At 50.4% G+C, this 21882-nt stretch overlaps 1 protein-coding gene across 1 annotated transcript; it reads left to right on the top strand.

The window, feature by feature from the left end:
* Positions 1-215: 215 nt before the first annotated feature.
* On the top strand, positions 216-18531 carry LOC126534646 (protein toll-like). The gene is made up of 3 exons (XM_072289496.1): positions 216-345; positions 862-1186; positions 15267-18531. The coding sequence occupies exons 1-3, from the start codon at positions 216-218 to the stop codon at positions 15562-15564; spliced, it is 753 nt and encodes a 250-aa protein (XP_072145597.1). The 3' UTR covers positions 15565-18531.
* The last annotated feature ends 3351 nt before the right edge of the window (positions 18532-21882 follow it).

Here is a 21882-nt window from a genome sequence, read left to right as displayed (position 1 = left end):
GGAGCAGTTGTGTGGGTGGCTTGAAAACGCGGCAGGATTTTCTCAGTGTACCAGAACACGACAGTGGATGTATGCGAAGAAGGTGGTTCCCCGGCTGGGCACATACTTTTTTGTGCCGAAGGTGCTGAGCGCAGGCTCTCACTAGAACAGTGAAAATGTAGTTTGTTGACTCAAAATGAACGTCAGTTTTATTATTTAAGGTAAAATTATACTATATGCTGTCTAAGCACCAGAGCTATGATTCAGCAGGCAAGAAGCCTAAGCTCATGGGAGGCATCGACTGGATTTTGGGCAAACAAGAGGATACACGTGCCCAAGAGCTTACTGGAGAGGCCTCTCAAGGATGTAGGTAGCTCCGCGGTGAATACGTGAATGCCGAGTGTTGACAGCAAGTACGAAATAAGAGACTGGAATCTACTCGGTTTCGCAAGTATGTAGCAGTAACTTGCGGTTGCATTCTGAGGGCGAACTTCAGATTCTCTGATCAATATATTCCGGTGATGATTTGTTTAGCTGAGCCTTCGTTACACGTGCGTTGTCTGCGACTGGATCAGGATTTTCTACACCTTGGTTAAAGCAGCTTCACATTGTCCCTCACGGGAGTCGAGAAGCGACGCGTGAACTTAGGTGCACTGCGTATGACATGCAGCAGGGAAAGGCCATGTATAGGGTAGCGCTGTTGGTGCACTGGAGGAGAGCAACTGCGTCGTTGTCGTAATGAGGCAAAACAAGCGAAAAAATGTCATTGCATTTTTCAATCGGAGAACTATTCAGACAGGCGTCGATGTTTGTTGACGTAAGGAGCGGACAACATCTCCATTCATGGCCCTGAACTGATACGTGGAATTGGCTGGTGCACAGGTCTCCTGGTGATCATATTGGCGCTGTTGGCCGCTTATCTACGCTACAAGCAGGCGCTGAAGATGTGGCTACGTGTTCGTGGCGTGTGTGGTTTGGCGTGGGGCTTCGCGGAGGAGGAGCTGGACACGGATAAGCTGTTTGATGTGTTCGTGTCGTTCAGCAGCAAAGACGCGCACTGGATACACGAAGAAATCATTCCGGGACTGGAGGCCAATGGCTTCTCCTGCTGCACTTACGAGCGCAATTTCAAGGGCGGTTTCCTTCTGCAGGATATCATTCACGATGCTGTGGCCTGCTCACGGCGGACACTTCTCGTTCTCACGCAGTAAGTAGTTACTATTTCACGTGCGTCGGACTGTGGAGGATATTCGAGGAGACCGTTGCTGATTGTCTGGGAGAGAACTCTCTTTTTAGTTATGATAGAAGTGAATGTACTTGGCAGACACACTTGTGCACGTTGGTAATGAGCTCTAGCGTACAACGAAGCATGTATGCTGTCAGTGTGGGCATGGTTTTTGTATAGTTTAGCAAACACGTATTTTATTATCAATATTTCAAGACAGCTTGGCATCCCCATTTTCGTGCTCTATTGTTCGCTTCTCGCATTCACGATAATGTGGGAGTTTGATTGTTAAACCTCGCACCACGATTAGGCATCGTACACCTAAATTTTAGAATTTTGTGTCATTCTGCATTAGCTACCGGGGGTAACTTGACATACACATGCACTAGGGCAGCTCGCGAAATTTAATATCTCAGTTCAAATTTCTATATCTGATCAACTGTCTTGTGTATTCGGTATATAATTGCATACCAGACAAAACTGCGCTAGGTAGCACGCCTTAGCCAGGGCAGCGGCCAAACAGCAAATGACGACAATGAGATGATATCCCGACTAAAAAACTACCTTGACTAGATACGTACAAACGCATCATATCATATATCATAATCAGCCTGGTTATGCCCACTGCAGGGCAAAGGCCTCTCCCATACTTCTCCAACTACCCCGGTCATGTACTAATTGTGGCCATGTTGTCCCTGCAAACTTCTTAATCTCATCCGCCCACCTAACTTTCTGCCGCCCTCTGCTACGCTTTCCTTCCCTTGGAATCCATTCCGTAACTCTTAGTGACCACCGGTTATCTTCCCTCCTCATTACGTGTCCTGCCCATGCCCATTTCTTTTTCTTGATTTCAACTAAGATGTCATTTACCCGCGTTTGTTCCCTCACCCAATCTGCTTTTTTCTTATCCCTTAACGTTACACCTATCATTCTTCTTTCCATAGCTCGTTGCGCCGTCCTCAATTTAAGTAGAACTCTTCGCAAGCCTCCAGGTTTCTGCCCCGTACGTGAGTACTGGTAAGACACAGCTGTTATAAACTTTTCTCTTGAGGGATAATGGCGACCTGCTGTTCATGATCTGAGAATGCCTGCCAAATGCACCCCAGCTCATTCTTATTCTTCTGATTATTTCAGTCTCATGATCCGGATCCGCAGTCACTACCTGTCCTAAGTCCAGACGCATAGCGCAGCGGTTATGCAAGGTTATGTACAGCACATATGCAGACCCGAGTTTCCGTAGTACACGACGCGTAACGATTTGCGTAGGTCTTTTTATCCTGCTTAAGCAAAGCCTGAAAGAAAGGCAAGCAGGTCACCTGGACATTATTCATTGCTACCCTACACGTTGGAAGGTTGGGCACTCACGTCTGTTGCTTCAAGTACTATGAAAGAGCTCATATGGCTTTCTGGGCTGAACAGCCGTCCGGTCAGGTACCCAGGACTTTCGCTTCGAGTAACCATGAAGATGTTGTCGCAGCCAATCGCTTTCGTGCAACCAGGCTATTTTAAGACCTGAAAATAGAGCTGCCCTTAAGGAGTAGCCAGTCGTAAACAACTGAAAGTGATCTTTTCAAAACCGCTCCACAAATCTTCCATTGACATAGTAGCCACGATTTTAACGGTTACAACCTGCCTTATTATTTAGTACTTACTACTTTATTAATTACACGAAGACATACAGGAAGCCCTTAATGTCGTACAGATGGTTTTATCTTCACAGAAGGCTTTATCGTCACAGAGCCCAGCAACGGACGTCAGCGTTCATAGGCGAACACAGATAGCGGAAAACGACGAGACGCTGTGTGGCACGTACTCCAGGGTGCGATAAGGAGTGTAGTGCGTCAAAAACTTGCTGCCGAAATTACTGTTGTACGTACGGTCGAGGATGTCCTGTAGAAACGTCGCGTATCACTGGGATGCTGCAGCCGGCCTGTAAGGTATCTTCTAAGCGCAGTGAATCATTGGCTGTCATGAGTGCTTGAAGTTGACGGTCTGTGCGTTGAGCGGTAGCGCGGCGTTCGAAGTCCATGCAACTGATTATCGGCAACTGATGCGTCAGCAACTAATTATCGGCAAGATTGATACGCCGAGTACTTGTAGTGAATTCGGAGATATATGAAAGGTGGCCAATTTCGCGGGGACTGTGCGAGGAACTGTTAGAGGTAATAGCATAAACGTGTGGTTTGTGGTCGGTGTTCATAAAGAACTCAAGCCCTTCGATGTTGTGACGGAAGCGGCGTACTACGAGGTACAGTCCTCGCAATTCGCGATCTAATGTGCCATAGCGGGTGTCTTGCTGCGTCAATATGTAGGCTGCCATGTCTTGCCTACCAGACATTGAAACATGGCACCGACAGCGATGTCAGTGGAGTAGTAGTATGAAGGGCGTTCTCGGCAGAGAGAAAATGAGATTCAGCAGCATTAGTCCATAATGTAGGCGTGCTTGCACGTGGTGTGCTAGACAGTAGACTGTGCAAAGGCTGGAAAACTGAAGCACAACAAAGAGTGAAATGGCAGTAGTAATTGATGAGTAATTGATTGATTCTCGTAAGTGCTTGGTGGAGAATCTTTAATGGCTCGAACACGGAATGGGACAGCTTGTATGCCATGGTCGTCTCCTCGATGGCCTCGGAAATCTATAGAAGCAACGCCAAACTCACGGTTCGAGAGGTTTACGACTAGGCCATATTGATGGAGGAGTTCAAACAATTTACGCAGGTAAGATTCGTGTACCACAGAAGAGCGACTCAATACAAGAATGTCGTCTAAATAGACGAAGCCACAAGTAAGGCCACGGAGTACTTGATCGACGAACGGCTGAAATGTTGGAGTGACATTACGGAGGCCGAATGGCATGTGCAGGTATTCGAACATGTCAAAAGGGGTAATGATTGCGGTTTTAGGAATGTCAAAAGGCTCGACAGGAATCTGGTGGGAGGCTTTTACTTGATCCACCTTACTAAAGAAGTAGCAACCATGAAGTGATGCGTTGAAATCGTGGATGTGGGGTATAAGATACCTACGGGGATTGTCACTTTGTTTAAGGCGCGTTAATCGCCACACGGCCGCGAACCACCAAGGGCTAGCGCTTGGTCATCCGCTAGATGACCAAGCGCTAGCCCTCGGTGGTTTGCTATCTTTTAGATACTGGTGCGGAAATTCGAATTTCCACACCAGTATCTAAAAGATAGCAAACATTCGTGAAACGCTCAGTGACGTAGAAGAGACGGCATGATGTAGGGCCAGTAGCGCTAGTCGTCCTCAGTGACTGGCCCGACCGTTTCCCGGAAATTTGAAAAGCGGATGGCATTGCTGTGCGCGACTGCCATATCTGGCGCGATTCCAACAAATAAACAGAGTCAGAGGGCGTTACACACTTTGGTCATGCGAGCGATGCCAGTGCTGATGTTATTTGCACGAAATTGTAAGGCAGCCAACTGGTCAGTTAGCTCCTCTACTTGAAGAACAAGGTGCGTACTTGAACTGTCGGGTTTGTCAAAGTGCTACTCTAACTAGGGTTGTGTCGTAACGGGTGCATTACAACTGTCAACAGTGGATATCACAGGATAGAAAGAATCCATAATCTTGTCTACCATTGTCGCAAAGACCTCGCCAGACGTGGTAGTAGGTGAGGCAATTAAAATCATGCGTACCTGGTTCGGTAGACGCTGGAAGAAGAGCTACTGAAGGATGTTTGAGTCTGCTGATGTCGGGCTGGTTCCTAGGAGTTGTGTCATGCGGCGAAGCAGCTCAGTCAGTTTTCTGTCACCAAGTTACTCCGATGAGAGGAGCTGTTGACTCCGTCGCTATTCAGAGTCGGTCGTTTGCCATAGTACCTCCCGCTTAAGGGTGTCATAGTGATAATCGTGCGGAGGAGCTAGCGAAATGTCGCGGACTGCAGTGGTCGGGTTAAGCGCATTCATGAAATTTTCATACACGACCCCCGGAGATGTGACTCGGTGACGGCGAAATTGCGCCTTGATGTCGACGTACCAGAGTCCGAGGGCCAGGAATCAGTGTGGCGACGGAAGACATTTCGTTTTTTTCGAGACGTCATATATCGGCGGCTGGTACCATCACGTCGAGAAGAAACTTGGTAGACGTATACAGTGTGATGTGGTATCACGTCCAGGTCACCAAATTGTAGGAACAGAAGGCCCACAAAGAATTGCCCTGTATTTGTCAGGTGAGTAGGTTGATGTGCGGCTACCACCTTCGAGCCTATATACCTGATGGCGCTAGTCCAGTCTCTTCCTTCTTCCATCGCGGGGCTCTATGAGTACTGTCCACAACACTTTCTTTATCAACATGGCTCATTTTAGCTGGGACGCCATGTATGACAGATGGTGAGCGAGGATAATGGGGAATGGCAAGGATCTCAATTCTCAGCTGACGCCACACGATGCAAAATGACAATGAATACAAGAAAAGCCTAGGAGAAATGAACAATTTCCGAAAATTGAAATGTAGAAATGATAAGATAAAAGGAAATAGCATATGAAAAGGCAATTTGACGCATGTGGGACGCAAACCCACATTGTTCGCATTAGGTATTCGAACCTCTACCCTCGAGCATCCTGCCATCCTGAATTCAGGGGCGTTTGTTTGTACATACTAGACTTATCCAGGAAATGTCAGAGGCATAGTTACGGCGAGGTTAGCGTATGCGGAATGTCCTCTGAACAGCAGGCCCCCCGCCCAGTATTACTTGTCCGGAAGTGCAGGTGACTGGCCAATATAACTTCTTATGCTATTTTTGGCATAAATGCTGCCGAAACCAAGAGCCTCGCCTTTGTATGAACCATAAGAATAGGAGATATCGAGAGGTGCAGTCTTTTAGTTAGTAGCAATCACAAGAATTGCGCAAAATATCAAGGGAAGGAAAGCACCCGCGTAAGGTGCGGTTCTTCAGGTGCACTGGCCTGAGTGGCAGTTTCTAGTACTACTGTATCAGGGTTCATTCACTGTTTACCCTTTTCCCAATGGTGGGTAGAAGCGGGAAGGCTTGTCTTTCTGACCCGAAAGGCTTCCGTCCAGAGAGAGATAAAACTTTAGTGTGTCCTTGATGGGGTTAAGGGGTGGCGGGGGTCGGGAGACTAACCCCCAATCCCCCCCTTCCTCAGACGGCGGCCAGTCCTTGCTTTCTGGCGGCGTCTTCGGCCATCCGGACGGCCCAGAGCTGCTCCTCTGGGTCCAAGCTGAGCAGCAATGTCTCCCACTGCTCGGCCGTACTAATGATGCGTGTGTTAGTGTGGGAGGTGTTGGTGGGTGAGGCTTTGGGGCATTGCCAGATAATATGATTGAGGTCGGCGCGGGCCTTGCACGCTTTGCAGAGTGGTGAGTATGCATCGGGGTACATGTGGTTGTAAAGCACGGGGTTCGGAAAAGTTCGTGTCTGAAGGAGTCGCCAAGTGGTGGATTGAGACTTATTCAGTGTTTTGTGTGCTGGGGGGTAGCGTAACCGCTCCTGGCGGTAGTGCAGGAGAATTTCTCTCAACGTGACCATTCGGTCCCGCGCGTGACCGCGATGCAGAACAGAGGGCTGGTCGGGATCGGAAGACGCAGGAGAAGGATGATGCGCCCGGTGTGCGAGAGCTCGGGCGGCATCGTGGGCGGCTTCGTTTCCAGCCAGACCCGAGTGACCAGGGGCCCAGATGATCTGCACGCGGCGTTGCCTTGAGGGCGGAGTGCCAGAGAGAATCTTCTGCGCTTGGGGTGCTATGAGTCCTCTTGCGTAGTTACGAATGGCCGTTTTTGAATCGCTGATGATGCAGTGTGCATTGGTAGCCGCGTAGGCCAAAGCGATGGCCGTTTCTTCTCCTACTTCGGGTTGCGTGGCGAATATTGATGCGGCCGCGGAGAGGTGGTACTGCGAACCCGCGACTGCGACGACCGCCATGGCGTTTTGGTTGGGGTACTCTGCTGCGTCCACGTAGGTTATGTCAGCGGCTTGGTCGTAGCGCTTTTGTAGTTGTTTAGCTCTTTCTGCACGTCGCTCCGGATTGTGTTCAGGGTGCATATTGCGAGGTATGGGCGGGATAACTAGCTGATCACGAATGTTTGGAGGCATGGGTACTTTTGGTCCGAATTGGGTGGTGTAGGTTATGCCCAGGGTGCCTAGAATGTGCCTGCCCGTGGTGGAATTGGCAAGTCGTTCATATTGGCTAATACGGTGCGCTTCAATAAGCTCGTCTATGGTGTTATGAATGCCTAGGGCGTCCAGTTTCTCGTTAGAGGTGGTGATGGGAAGATGTAGGGCTTGTTTATAGGCCCTCTTGATCATGGTATTGAGTTTGAGCTTGTCAGTTGCATTGAGGCTAAGGTACGGGGCGACATAGGTGATCCTGCTCAGGGCGTAGGCGGTTACCAGGCGTATAAGGTTGCTTTCCTTCATGCCGTGATGTCGATTTCCGATGCGTGCAATGAGGCGAGTGGTTTGGTGCACATGTTTATCTAATTGCTTGAGTATCTCCGTGTTTCTGCCGTTTTGTTGGATGCGTAAGCCAAGGATACGAATGCTAGGTACTGTAGGTATGCGTTCCTGGTGCACGTGAAGTTCTATCTCGGGTGGGTGAGGGTCTGGACGTCGACCTCCCCAATTAGGCTTGTACAGAAGGAGCTCCGATTTCTGTGGGGAACACGCCAGGCCGCGCGGTTCTACGTATGCAACGACCTCGTTGATGGCTTGCTGCAGCGTGTCTTGGATGTCCCCGTCGCTGCCCCCGGTGACCCACAGGGTGATATCGTCTGCGTAGAGGCTATGCTTGAGGTTGGGGATGCTGGCTAATGCAGGCGGTAGTCCGAGCAAGGCCACGTTAAACAGAAAAGGGGATAGAACCGATCCTTGCAGCGTGCCTTTGCTGCCGAAGTGAATAATTGGCGACTGCAACCCTCCGATGGTAATGGTCGCCGTGCGACCTGGAAGAAAATTCTTCACGTAGTTATATGTTCGATGTCCAACCTGGAGTTGTGCCAGTTGGTTCAGTATGGTGTTACGTTTCGCCTACAACGCGCGGTAAGGCCGGCGCGGATGCAACGGACGCCGGCGCTTCGTTCAAAGCGGCGGACATTTTGGCCCGTTCGACGCCGCCGCAACGCCTCGCCGCCAAGCGTGTCCAGGCGTGTTTCAGTGCCACGTGTCTTCGTGTGTGCGTGTGTGTGTGTGTGCCCACGCTTGTCAAAGCGCGGCAGCCGGGGAGCGGAGCTCCCCAAGTGAGGGTTGGCGATGCGTCACTACACTCGGTTCAGCAGGTCTCTCGGCTCGACCGTGCGCGCCGTCGTGGGCTCATGCTCCGCCGTCCCGTGACCTTCATCCCGTGACCTTCATCCCGTGACCTTCCCTTTTGGACCGCGATGCCGAGAGTATAAGAGCAGCTGCCCCCGGACGCCAGGGGAGAGGCTCCGATTTGTACTGTTGAGTTACGTGCTCTCCCGTCTCTCCACTTCGGTCGAACTGACCGGCCGCTCTTTTGCTATGTTAGAATAAACAAGTTGTTCTGTTACCAGTCTTCTCATGCTTTGCCGGGACCTTCGGATGCTTCCAGTGCCCCAGGCCGCCAGGCCAACGCTACCCTTGGGGCTTGCGACCCATTGGCAATAACGGGCGTCAGCACCGAGACCCCAACAACTCGTGCCAGCGGTGCGATTCCAACAACTGGTTGCCAGCGGTGAGATCGCGACAACGGAGGCCAGCAGCGAAGAGATGCGGTTGACTGTATGCTGAGCAGCACAACGACCATCCGGGAGCAGCGCAACGAGCCCTGTGTGATGACTGGTTGCCTGCAGCGGAACGACTGCGCTGAAGTCTTGGCTGCGAGGTTTGGTGAGTGCGGGACTTTCTTCTTCTGAGTTTTGCCAGGCTTTTGTTAGTGTTAGAAACAGAGCTGGTAATTGGGGTTGTCGTTGCTGCCGGGTTAGTTTGCGGCAAGACAATAGTAGGCAGTAGAGAAAGCAGCATTCAGAGCAGCCATGGATTTGAAGTCGTTGCGAAAACCGAAATTGCTGGAGCTTGCGAGAGAGTTGGGTCTGGATGTCTCAGACAAACTCAGAAAACCAGAACTGCTAAGGGCTATTCTTGAGTTAGAAGCTGAGGATGACGAGCTGTCGGAATGCCTTGAGACCATTGAGGAGAGGGAGGAGCAAAAAGAGAAACAGGAGCGCGAACTTAAAGAACAGAAAGAGAAAGATGAGCGCGAACGTAAAGAACAGAAAGAGAAAGATGAGCGTGAACTTAAAGAACAGAAAGAGAAAGATGAGCGTGAACGAAAAGAACAGAAAGAAAAAAAAGAGCGCGAACACGCTTTGGAAATGAAGCGTCTCGAGGTAGAGATGGAACGCGCTCGTAATGGAAGTCAGGCACACGGTGCAGGAGAACGAGTATTGTTCAAAATGACTGACCTGATGCGGCCGTTTAAGCTTGGAGAGGACATTGGTTTGTTCCTGGTTAACTTTGAGCGAACGTGCGAGAAGCAGGGGTTCTCTCGGGAAACGTGGCCACAGCGCTTGCTCACTTTGCTACCCGGCGAGGCGGCCGACGTAGTCGCTCGCTTGGAGAGAGAGGAGGCAGAGGATTTCGACAAAGTGAAATCGAGTCTGCTAAAAAAGTACCGGCTGTCAGCGGAGGCGTTCCGTCGGAAGTTTCGGGAAAATAAGAAAGGCAAAAGTGAGTCATATACAGAGTTTGCCTACAGGCTTATGTCAAACATGCAGGAGTGGCTCAAAGAAGAGAAAGCGTTTGGTGACCACGAGAAAGTTCTGCAGTGTTTCGGGCTAGAACAGTTTTATAGTCGGTTACCTGAGAACGTGAGGTACTGGGTCTTGGATAGGCCAGACGTTAGTACGGTGGCTAGAGCCGCTGAGCTAGCCGAGGAGTTTGTGACGCGTCGGGCTCGCGGAGCTAAGGACGGTCAAAAGGGTGAATTTGGCTCCAAGTTTGAGAGGCCAAAGTTCACGCCCATGAGAAAGCGGTTCGAGACGAGGCGAGCGCGCGTGTGTTATACGTGCCAGAAGCCGGGTCACTTTTCGGCGCAGTGTCCGACCGAACGTGAGGAGACGACGGCAGCCGAAGCCGAACGCAGAAAGCGGTTCGAGACGAGGCAAGCGCGCGTTTGTTATACGTGCCAGAAGCCGGGTCACTTTTCGGCGCAGTGCCCAGAAACAAAACCAAAAGTCGTGTTTTTTTCATTAGGCAGCACTGACGAGAACATGAAGCTTCTCGAGCCTTACATGCGAGACCTCCTCGTGAACGGGAAAGAGTGCCGAGTGCTTCGCGATTCCGCAGCTACAATGGATGTAGTTCACCCCTCTTACGTAGAACCCGATATGTTCACGGGCGAGTGCGCATGGATCAAGCAAGCCGTGGAAGCTCATAGCGTGTGTCTGCCCGTAGCAAAAGTGCTTATTGAAGGACCTTTCGGAGCACTTGAGACGGAGGCCGCAGTGTCATCTATGCTGCCCCCCCAGTACCCGTACCTATTTTCGAACAGGTCCGATCACCTCCTGCGCGAGAAGGGGCTTTTGTTTGGTGAGGCTAGCGTTCAGGCCTTAACCAGATCGAAGGTTCGGGAGCTCGCTGCAAAGGCGGTAGTTGCGGGGCCGACGTTGTTGAACGATGAGAAAGGGTCAGAGGCGCAGCAAGCTGGTATTCAGAGCACGCCCGAACGGGATAAAATTGAGCCTGTAGCGTTAAAGGCACCAGATACTGGAGAGGAAATTCCCGATGCGGGAAAGTTAGAAGAGCTTCCGATCGAGCTTCCGGGACTAGGCTCAGTGACAAACAGGAAAGACACCGATCAAGTCATTAGTGACTTAATAAGTAAAGCATCGCTGTCGCCTGAGCAGAAAACATAACTACACCAGCTCTTACAAGAGTTTCAAGGTCTGTTCTCTGAGAGGCCTGGTAGGACTTCTGTCCTTACTCATGACATAGAACTTACCTCCCCAGAGCCAGTACGATCCAAGGCGTACCGGGTGTCACCCCGCCAGAGCGATATTATGGAGGCTGAGGTAAAGAAAATGCTACAGCTCGGTGTTATTGAAGCGGGTGAGAGTGATTATACCTCCCCTTTGATTTTAGTTGAGGTACCGGGCAAGGAACCTCGTCCTTGCGTCGACTACCGCAGGCTTAATTCCATCACTAAGGATCAAATTTATCCGATCCCTAACATCGAGGAGCGCCTTGAGAGAGTGAGTAGCGCTCAGTTTATTTCCACCCTAGATCTTGTCAGGGGTTATTGGCAGGTTCCACTTACAGAAGAGGCTAGTAGGTATGCGGCGTTCATTTCACCAATGGGGACATTCCGTCCTAAAGTTTTGAGTTTTGGTTTGAAGAACGCGCCATACTGCTTTTCAAGCCTCATGGATAAAGTGTTGCGGGGACAGCAAGAATTCGCTTTACCGTATCTAGACGACGTAGCGATATTCTCCGCATCCTGGCCTGAACATATGGCGCACTTGCGGGCAGTGCTAACCCGCCTGCGCGATGCGGGCTTGACAGTCAAGGCTCCCAAGTGCCAGTTAGCACAGGCCGAGGTTGTCTACCTCGGACACGTGATTGGTCGGGGTCGACGCCGCCCCTCTGAAATAAAGGTGGCCGCTGTGCGAGACTTCCCGCAACCGCGTACGAAGACCGATATTCGGTCGTTCTTAGGTGTCGCCGGCTACTATCAGAGGTACATCCCCAGGTACTCTGATATCGCGGCTCCCTTGACGGATGCTCTAAGAAAGACAGAGCCGCAAACAGTCGTCTGGGATGAGACGAAGGAAAGAGCTTTTAGCGCCCTAAAGAGCGCCCTAACAAGCCAGCCTGTGCTACGATCGCCCGACTACACAAAAGGGTTCGTTGTTCAGTGTGATGCTAGTGAGCGAGGCATGGGCGTTGTACTGTGCCAACGGGAAAATGGAGAAGTAGAACACCCCGTCCTGTATGCTAGTCGTAAGCTGACCAGTCGTGAGCAGGCGTATAGCGCCACCGAGAAAGAGTGTGCGTGTATCGTGTGGGCCGTTCAGAAATTGTCATGTTACCTAGCCGGCTCGAGGTTTATCATTGAAACGGATCACTGCCCTCTCCAATGGCTGCAGACCATCTCTCCCAAAAATGGCCGCCTCCTGCGCTGGAGCCTCGCTTTGCAACAATATTCCTTTGAGGTGCGTTACAAAAAGGGGAGTCTCAACGGTAACGCCGATGGCTTAAGTCGAAGCCCCTAACGTGGGAATCAGCCTCAAAATTGCTTGTTACTGATGTTTTTCTTCCTGAGGCAGGATTTTTAACCTATTGCTTTTGTGTAGTGTTTCAAAGTGATGATGTGCTTTTTAGTGCAATTTTTCCGATTTGTGGACGCGTTCTGAGTGCTGCTAAACTACTGTAAGGAACTAGGCAGCAGTATAAAAGGGGAAAGAGCCTGGCAGGGCTTAGTGAGGGTTGTGCCGTGCTTGCTGACTGAGCGGTTGACTTTCGGCGTAGTTCTAACGCTTGCCGGAAACGAGAACAAAAATGTCAACTCTCCCGAAGTCACTTTGCAGTGTCCTGTGTGCACCTGAACGTGAGAACGAGGCCTTCTCTGTGCGCTGCGCTCAAGAAACGCCAAAGGACGCCCGACTACGGTTATGAGCATCATCGAGCGACATCCCTCCGGACAGCGGATGCAGTCCCCTGACCATCGGGATCTCCTTCCCCCGGCGGGGCGGTCTGTTACGTTTCGCCTACAACGCGCGGTAAGGCCGGCGCGGATGCAACGGACGCCGGGGCTTCGTTCAAAGCGGCGGACATTTTGGCCCGTTCGACGCCGCCGCAACGCCTCGCCGCCAAGCGTGTCCAGGCGTGTTTCAGTGCCACGTGTCTTCGTGTGTGCGTGTGTGTGTGTGTGCCCACGCTTGTCAAAGCGCGGCAGCCGGGGAGCGGAGCTCCCCAAGTGAGGGTTGGCGATGCGTCACTACACTCGGTTCAGCAGGTTTCTCGGCTCGACCGTGCGCGCCGTCGTGGGCTCATGCTCCGCCGTCCCGTGACCTTCATCCCGTGACCTTCATCCCGTGACCTTCCCTTTTGGACCGCGACGCCGAGAGTATAAGAGCAGCTGCCCCCGGACGCCAGGGGAGAGGCTCCGATTTGTACTGTTGAGTTACGTGCTCTCCCGTCTCTCCACTTCGGTCGAACTGACCGGCCGCTCTTTTGCTATGTTAGAATAAACAAGTTGTTCTGTTACCAGTCTTCTCATGCTTTGCCGGGACCTTCGGATGCTTCCAGTGCCCCAGGCCGCCAGGCCAACGCTACCCTTGGGGCTTGCGACCCATTGGCAATAACGGGCGTCAGCACCGAGACCCCAACAACTCGTGCCAGCGGTGCGATTCCTACAATGGCCTCATGCGTGACGTTATCGAAGGCCTTGGTTAGGTCTAGCCCCAAGATGGCTCTGGTGTCCAGCCTGGAGCTTTTGTCGCCATCGATAATTTGGTGCTTGAGCTGAATCATGACATCTTGAGCAGAAAGTTTCGGGCGGAAGCCAACCATGGTATTGGGGAAGAGGTCGTTGTCGTTCATATGTCTGTGTAAGCGTGTGAGGATGACGTGCTCGAGGACCTTTCCGACACATGAAGTCAGGGAGATAGGGCGGAGGTTTTCGAGTAGGAGGCGCTTCCCGGGTTTGGGAATCATAATAATTTTGGCTTCTTTCCATTGTGAGGGGAGGTTTCCAGTTTCCCAGTATGCGTTAAAATAAGCTGTGAGGGCTAGTATAGAATCCTCATCTAGGTTGCGAAGCATTTTATTAGTAATGCCATCAGGTCCCGGGGCTGAGTTAGGGCGGAGTGCGAGGATGGCTTCACGTACTTCTGCTGCTTCTATGGGCGCGTCCAGGTGGTCGTTATCGGTGCCTGTGTATGCTGGAGCGGGTGTAGCAGGTTGAGGTCCTATGTATCGGTCTATCAATTCTTGAAGAACTTGTGCGTCCGTGCCCGGATGGGTGTGAATAATTTTTCGCAAGTTGTGCTGTTGTGTGTTCTTGCTGTTAGCCGGATCGAGGAGGCAACGGAGGATATTCCACGTTTTGGGCAGGTTTGGTTGCCGCTCCATGCTGTCGCATGTGCTGTGCCAATTTTGACGAGTAAGTTGTTGTGCATAGTCTTCGATTTGAAGGGTGAGAGTACTAATACGTTTCCTGAGCGTTCGGTTGAGCTTGTTGTGTTTGTATCTGCGTTGCAGACTGGCGAGGGCTTCCCACATATGAAGTAACTTGCTATCTGCCTCCTGCAGATTGGCTTCTTCAGGCACCAATTTAGTGGCTTTGCTCGCGTCTTGGAGCAAGGATGCGACCCAATCTTCGAAAGGGGGTTGGGTACCCGAGAAATAGGTGAGGGCTCTGGCCTGCCGGAAAGCGTCCCAGTTCGTTATGCGGAGTTGACGACCCTTAGGATTTCGCGGGCCCGCTCGAACTGTTGTTTGGATTAAATAGTGGTCGCTGCCCAAGTTGTCTTGTGTGTTGATCCAGTCTGCTTCTGGAATTCGTTTTGCGAATGTCAAGTCCGGAGTAGTATCTCTGCTAACACTGTTTCCCATACGAGTGGGAGAAGATGGATCCGTGACAAGAGTAAGACCTAGATTCCATCCAATTTCTTTCTCATTTCCTTAACTCATTTGAGCAAAGCTACTTGCACTCATTAGATTGATTGGAATTCTGCGAAATGAAACACATATTGAATTCCATCAGACTCCATTCCACTGGTTTGATCCCAATGCACAGGGAATCATTGCTCCATCATCGCTGTTTGCCAGTTCTCTCATAACAAAGCCAGAGCCCATAAATATCAGGTCCTGTTTCCACAGATATTGCTTCGCCTTACTCATTGGCCGATATTATGGTTTCGGTGACTTGCGATAGAGATTGTGTTATGTATGGTTGCCTACCTGCCATTGGGACTTGTATAAAGATGCACATGTGTCATCTTGTCCAAATGAGTGACGCTTTCTAGATGTGTTTGCGCCTGCTTGCTGCTGGTCATTTTGATGTTAGAGTGCAATTAATAGTGAAAACGAATTTGAGAAACTAATGGTTTGCGTCCGGTGTCGCAGGAACTTCTTGGCGAGTGACTGGTGCCGCTTGGAGTTCCGGTTGGCACACCAGCGTGCTCTGCAGGACAACGTCAATCGGCTTGTCATTGTCCTTGTGGACGAGCTGGTGCTTGGCGCACTTGATGAAGACCTGCGGCTGTACATGCGTGCAGCGAACTACCTGCGTTGGGGTGAGCCGAACTTCTGGGACCGGCTGCTGCACTCGCTGCCCACAAAAGAAGCTAATAGAAAGCTCATCATCGACGGAATGCCATCGCAGCTGACCGCAAACGGCACTGGCGACATGGATCTTGAGTAGTTTTTAGATGAAACCGTATAGATAAGAATGAGGATAGAAGGAAACCCCGCACAGCACAAAGTAATGCAGTGTCATTTTTATCATCGCGAATACTCATCAGCGCAAATTATGAGCGCCGCGCATCTGCATAATACACGAGTCATGACGCCCGCGTTCTCGTTCTGGATCCGGCTTGCCGCAGCCGCCACTAAGTTTTCCGCCTTCGCTCATTTTCAGAAACAAATTTAGGAATTGTGTCAGGTCACTTTAGCCGCCGTCACGAATTCCTGCTTTGGTGACCAAGTATAAGGTACTGTTCCCCGAGGAGGCCACTGCCATGAATCCTCCGCAGTTCAACCCACCGCTTCTACTGTTTTGGATTAGAGGGCTGCTCGAACAAATCGACGTCATCGTGGAGTTGAATGGGGTCAGCACATAAACGGTAAAACACGCCGTCCTTGTGAGCGCCCTCGCGTGCAAAATTCAGCAAGTTTGCGTCGTCCCGTCCGCCATCCCACGACCGTACGACGATCTGCGCTCGGCGGCGCTGGACTATTACGGATTCCGGTACATCCCGCTTCCAGAGCTCGACCATGTGGTACCACACCTGCCGCCACCATCTCCTTTGGCGTCTATCGCCCCAGGTCTAGCACCTACCGCCTCTCTCCCTGCGCCCTGACACCACGTCGAGCCGCACCAGCTTCCGTCGGGTAATGCTGTATTGATGGAGATATGCGCTACTCCCGAGTCCTTCGCCCCTGTCTCTAACGCACCGAGTCCGTCCTGAAGGCCTGCGCACCATTTTTATGTCTGGCGTAATTCTAATCGGAGTTGCCTGCCGTCTATAGGGCTTTCTTGCCACCTTTCTTGCCGACAGCGGTGAGACCACAGACCCAGAGTCAGCTCCTGCGCCGCCGTTGCTTGTGTGTACAGCCGCGCTTATGTTTACACACTACCCGAGATCCAAAACTAGTGGACATTGTGGCACCCACTAAGGTTGCGCAGGTGCCATCGATGCGACCCTCGCGTCGCCCTTCTAGCCATACCATGGCCTGGCACCACTCCATCAAAAATAAAGCTGTGACCTATTGTGTAGTAGTATCGTGCGTGCAACCACAGGCACGCATAGATTGTGCCTGTGCTTGTATCGCTATACTTCTGCTTCCCGCATGTACGGCTCGGTCCGTCTCAGAACAACATGTCGGCTTGGCCAGATCGTGCACAGAGCGTGCCTTTGTCGCTGCCCTCGTCCATTACGCTGATTTCGCATCCGTCTCCCAGAGGATTCACAACCTGAACCACTGCCAACCCGTTGACGACTTGTTGTGACAAGCAACCTCGTACATCCGCCATATCAGCGTTATTTAGACTTCAGCTATATGGGGGGAGCCATCTGTATGTCGTCTGTATCATCCCGAGAACTCATCTGCCACATCACAAGCGCAACAGACCTGCCGTATTCGTTTGGGCGTTATCGTCGCTATTAGGCACGAGGCCGCGGTATCAAACGTCGACGACCGCGGCTACGTTTCGATGGTGGCGGAAAGGAAAAGCACTCGTGTACCGTCATAGGCTGCGCGTTAAAGGCCCCCGGTGGACAAGCAGTCCCTCACTTCGGCGTGCCTCATAATCATAATGTAGTATTGGCACGTAAAACACGGAATTTTATTAATCAGCGCCGCGTGTCTGCATGTGACGCGAGAAACGGCCGATCGCCGCAGCCACCCTTGCGCTCTCGGCATTCACTCTTGTTCCGAAATAGATATAGGGACGGGGGCACCACTCCTCGACCACCATCGACGGCCCGCGACAGCGGTGACAGTCCAGAACCAGAGCGGGTTTCAGCGCCGCAGCTCAGTGAGTCAGCCTCCAACCTGTCGCCTGGCGTTCGCCCAGCGATCGACCCTCCACCCAGTCTGTCCGCACCATTTGGGGGGCCAGCGTCGATAATGCGCCATGCCAAAACATTTCATTGACCCCGCTTACATGTCAGCCATGTTATCAGCGAAATTATGTAGCCCGCGTTCTCTCTTCGTTATCATTTTCCGCAGTCGCTCGTAAAATCGGTAAGCTGCTTGTCCTCGCTTTGTGGGTCTGTTGGCAATGCAGCTCTCTACATAGGAAATTAGGAGTCGGATATATGTCCCCCCGATCACAATTCTTTTTAGGTGGACAAATTATTGTGCACCCGAAGGATTACGTACTCCTTTAGATGTCGAGATCATGTCCGAAGGAAAAGTTATCGTCGTCAATGCTTCGAGTAAGGAGATATGGGCCAGTCTAATCAACAACCCGTATTCAGATATTTCGAGGTCTGAAGACCACAGTAGGCGCAATAAGCACATTTTTGCCGAATCAAGCTCAGCAGGGCCGACTCGAACTACTTTAGCTGCAGAATTAAGTCGACATACTCGCTCGTATGCTGTGTTTTTAAACTTTGAGAGCGACGTACAGACCGAATTGAATGTGAAAGGAACAAAAACAGGAAGCAAAGCTTCAAGTTTATTTTCCTTATAATTAATTACCAGAAGAAAGAACAGTACAAGCGATCACACATTTGCCCGAAACCACCCCAAAAATTGCGTTTTTCTCTTAGTAACTGCAATACCTTGGGATCTTGCGTACGAAAATTTCCCTAGTTGCTTGGTAACTTCCAATGTATCGTGGTAATTCACTTTTCTAATTTGCAAAACTCAAATCACCATCAGTTGCCTACGAAATAAATAAATGCCCGCTTTGCCTGTATAAGCTGTCAGCCTGAAGCTATTTATCTCCATATAAGATTCCGATTGTCACATTATTTGTGTGACATGTGGATAGCTGTATCTTATTTGATGCTTTTTAATGAATAGTCGTGCACATGTCTTATGCTGCTGTTTGGTGTGGCTGTTCTCGTGCTTCGGACAATTTCAAGTCGCTTTTCGTGGCTTTTCGTTCTGATGCCCCTGTGCATGTATTGTCACGAGAATAAATAAACTTCAATCCTGCACCTCCCATGTGACTGGTGCTGTTACTTTTCATAGATACAATCTCTGGAGGCTGCACCGCACTTGCAGCGTGATCCGAGCTTACAGCTGTGGAGCATCGTTGGCTCGTGGACGCGCTTGACCCATATTTCATGGCGCCAAAATGCTGCGGATTTTTAAGGTGCGCTTGCAAGTTGGCGAGCATAGTAAGCACCGGCCACCAGTGCACGGTCATAATCGGTAGTTAACGCCATGGTGAATAAAAGCGTATTGCCGGGAGCGTCGGTTCTAGACGATAACTCTGGTGGAAGGGGTAATAGCCAGCAGTTTCAAGACGGGAAGTGCCGTAAATAAAATAATGCAATATGGACAAAACTCATATTCATGAGGTTGGTTGAAAAAGTACTTTGATAGCATGCCTATAAGGGTTCGGCTCAAGCAATCACTAAAGTCGTTCGTTTGTAGATAGTAGGAAGTGGTAACTGTATGTTGCGTAGAGCGGACATGCATGATGCCATCAATGAATTTTGACAAAAAGGTACGCCCATGCTCTGTGAGTGTTTGACATAACAGATAACATCATGTGGGAGAAGTCCGCTGTATACGTTGTGCAACTGGTAGGAATGGCGCGTCTTATAGCGTTGTGAGTCTCAAAATCTGCAGTAACAGCAACGGACTTGTTCTTCGATGAATATTATGTATGTGTAGTACGATGTGTATTATGCATTATGTATGTTCTCCGAGGTCTAAGCCGTCATAATAAAGGTTCCGCCGGGATGCTGAGTGGCTGCAGGGAACCATCCTGGAGCAGGGCTGGCTTCTTGCGAAATTAATTAACATAGGTCACAAGCGGCGACATTAAGTGGTATAACGCTTATGGCACGAGTATAAAAAACAGTGCCGTACTATAGGCACGAAAGACGCCGAAGTGTCCCGGTCGCGCAGCTGGTGTGTTGTGTGGTTCTCTCAGAACGGCTTTAATAAAGGAAATAGCTCTCTTATTTAAGAAAGCAAACAGCTTTCCAGAAACGTTTCGCTATTCTGTAGCATGCCAATAATTGTCGATGGTTTGTGCACAAATTTTAATGCTACTAGCATTCTTAGGATCCTTGAGGTACTCTTTGGTGTCTGTCCGTCCGTCCGTCCGTCCGTCCGTCCGTCCGTCCGTCTGTCTGTCTGTCTGTCTGTCTGTCTGTCTGTCTGTCTGTCTGTCTGTCTGTCTGTCTGTCTGTCTGTCTGTCTGTGCATCTTTACATTTCCCACCAAATTCGAACACTGGGTAGCCTATGGTCTGCTAAGCAGAGCATTGAGTTGCTGAGCTCAGGGCACCTGGTTCGATAGGAACCATCGGAACAAGTTAGGTTGCTTGGGGATACAGGGCACGTGCTGCTGTTCAATGAAGCTCTTTTATACCATTGGGTCACTTTGTATCTGATACTGGAATTGTGCCACGCTTCAATGAACCTCTTTCGAGTCAACTTAGATGACTGGATGTATGCCCCTGGGTAAGTGCCTTTGTTCTATGACAAAAAATAATTTAGAATAGCTTCGGTGCTGGATGTAATTGAACCCACGCCATATATACTCAATCTCGTCTCAATATATAATCACACGTGTGCCACGGACGGGTTTCGCGGTGGCGACACTAGATGGCGCAGCGTGTCCAGAGGAAAATACGCTGCATACATGACCCGTTCATGAAGCCTCTCTGGGATGGCTATACGGCGTGTCGCTACATTACTTGAACGCTAATCGTGTCAACGTCGTCATTCACCAGGAGACTGATTATGTCGTAATTTCTTGAAACGGGGCTTTCTTTGCCCACCTCCCTTGCGTATGGCATATCGTCCTCGTATTACTCTCGCCAAATACACCAAGTTAATCCTAAATATAATTTAATAATAAACCGAGCCGATCCCACTATTCGACATGACAACTTGGAGGGCCAATTCTGACCCCAGTGCACAATATCTACATTAGTAAGAAGTTTACTAATGTTACTGTTTTGGCATGTTGATAGGACATGAATGCAGCTTATTGCGCATAAGACGAAGATGTGTATCTCAGCCTTTCCTTTGTCCTTGTATTGTGCGCAAAAAGCTGCATTATTCGCAAGAACTTTAATGCGGTTTGTAATGCAGGTGAATTCTGGGAGCAGTAAATAAAACATGGACGTGGGTCCAACGATCGTGGATATGGGGCACAATGGGGGATCATGATTTGGAACGCGTTCTCGGTTACGCCGCGCGCTATTGGCTTAGTCCGCGCCGAACCTTGAGCCATGGGTGCGCCACGTTTTTGGTGACGTCAAACAGACGACATGCTTCTGTAACATTTTTGGTGACGACACGCGGCCACGTTTTTGGTGACGTCAAAAACGACGACACTATCCTGTCAATCACATTCAAATCGAGCAGATCGTCTGCTAGGAACAGAACGCGACGAGAGCTGTGAAGTTCGACTGGTCATGCGCTCGTTACGAGCACGGCTGGTGGATTGGATTCGACCCAAAAGGCGACTGCGGCTACGGACTGGCATGTCGGATCCAATCCATAGTCTAATTCAAGAAAATGGCGCTTGCAATGGGAGCTTCAGTTGTTGCGTTGGCGTTGCTCGAGATCGAAGCAGAGCGGTTGCAGATGCAAAATGCGCTGAAAGAGAGGGGAGAAAGCGAATTCCAGCGTCGCTTTTGTTTCTAGAAACGAACAGTGCGTTGTTTTGCGACGAACTCGACCCTATCATTGGGTGCATTAGCCAGTGGAATGTTGTTGTGGTGTCTTGAAAAGCGTGCCACTTTTCTCGTCGCTTCTTTTTTTAACGCAGTAGCGTTAAAGGCCCCGTCTTGCAGAAAATCCGGCTTCGGCGTCCTGCATCCAACCTCGACTGTAGTTCTGTCAAAAATCAGTCCGAACCATGCAAAGCCAACCACGCACACCCGAACACGCAGATCCTCCGTGTAGCACAAACAAGTTACAGAACTATTTGAATTTCTCAAAGGAAAATACGTCAGAAAATTTGTAAAGTACGACTTACACATCACCTGAGGAAAGGGAGAAGAAACAGAAGGGAGCGCACTTGCCCCGCATCGGTTTCATCTCTCTTGAATGGTTCGACAGGAAATTTTGGCAGGGCCACGCATTCAAGCATACCAACGGACTCCTGAAGTTGACGTGAATCGGTGGATACCTTTGGACAAAATGGGCCAGCATTTTTGCGACTTTTATTCCTTCTTTTCCGTGCATCGCAAGTGGGTGCCCCGTAGGGCCTAACTCCATGTAGGTCTAGCGAGCCCGCCAAGCCAGTATGGCTGATACACGTATGGACGACGAACTCTCCTCGGGAGATGGAAGATGGCGAGGAAAAAATGGGTTGC

The sequence above is a fragment of the Dermacentor andersoni genome, chromosome 7 (genome assembly GCF_023375885.2).
Source record: "Dermacentor andersoni chromosome 7, qqDerAnde1_hic_scaffold, whole genome shotgun sequence".
Taxonomy (NCBI): domain Eukaryota; kingdom Metazoa; phylum Arthropoda; class Arachnida; order Ixodida; family Ixodidae; genus Dermacentor; species Dermacentor andersoni.
This window is presented reverse-complemented; position numbering and strand designations above follow the sequence as displayed.

What these genes read in the sequence shown, in the direction of transcription:
- LOC126534646 (XM_072289496.1), top strand. Translation starts at nt 216, where the DNA reads ATGCTGTCTAAGCACCAGAGCTATGATTCAGCAGGCAAGAAGCCTAAG. An exon ending in TGGAGAGGCCTCTCAAGGAT is followed by an intron (nt 346 to 861) that starts GTAGGTAGCTCC and finishes GCTGGTGCACAG; the next exon opens with GTCTCCTGGTGATCATATTG. An exon ending in ACACTTCTCGTTCTCACGCA is followed by an intron (nt 1,187 to 15,266) that starts GTAAGTAGTTAC and finishes CCGGTGTCGCAG; the next exon opens with GAACTTCTTGGCGAGTGACT.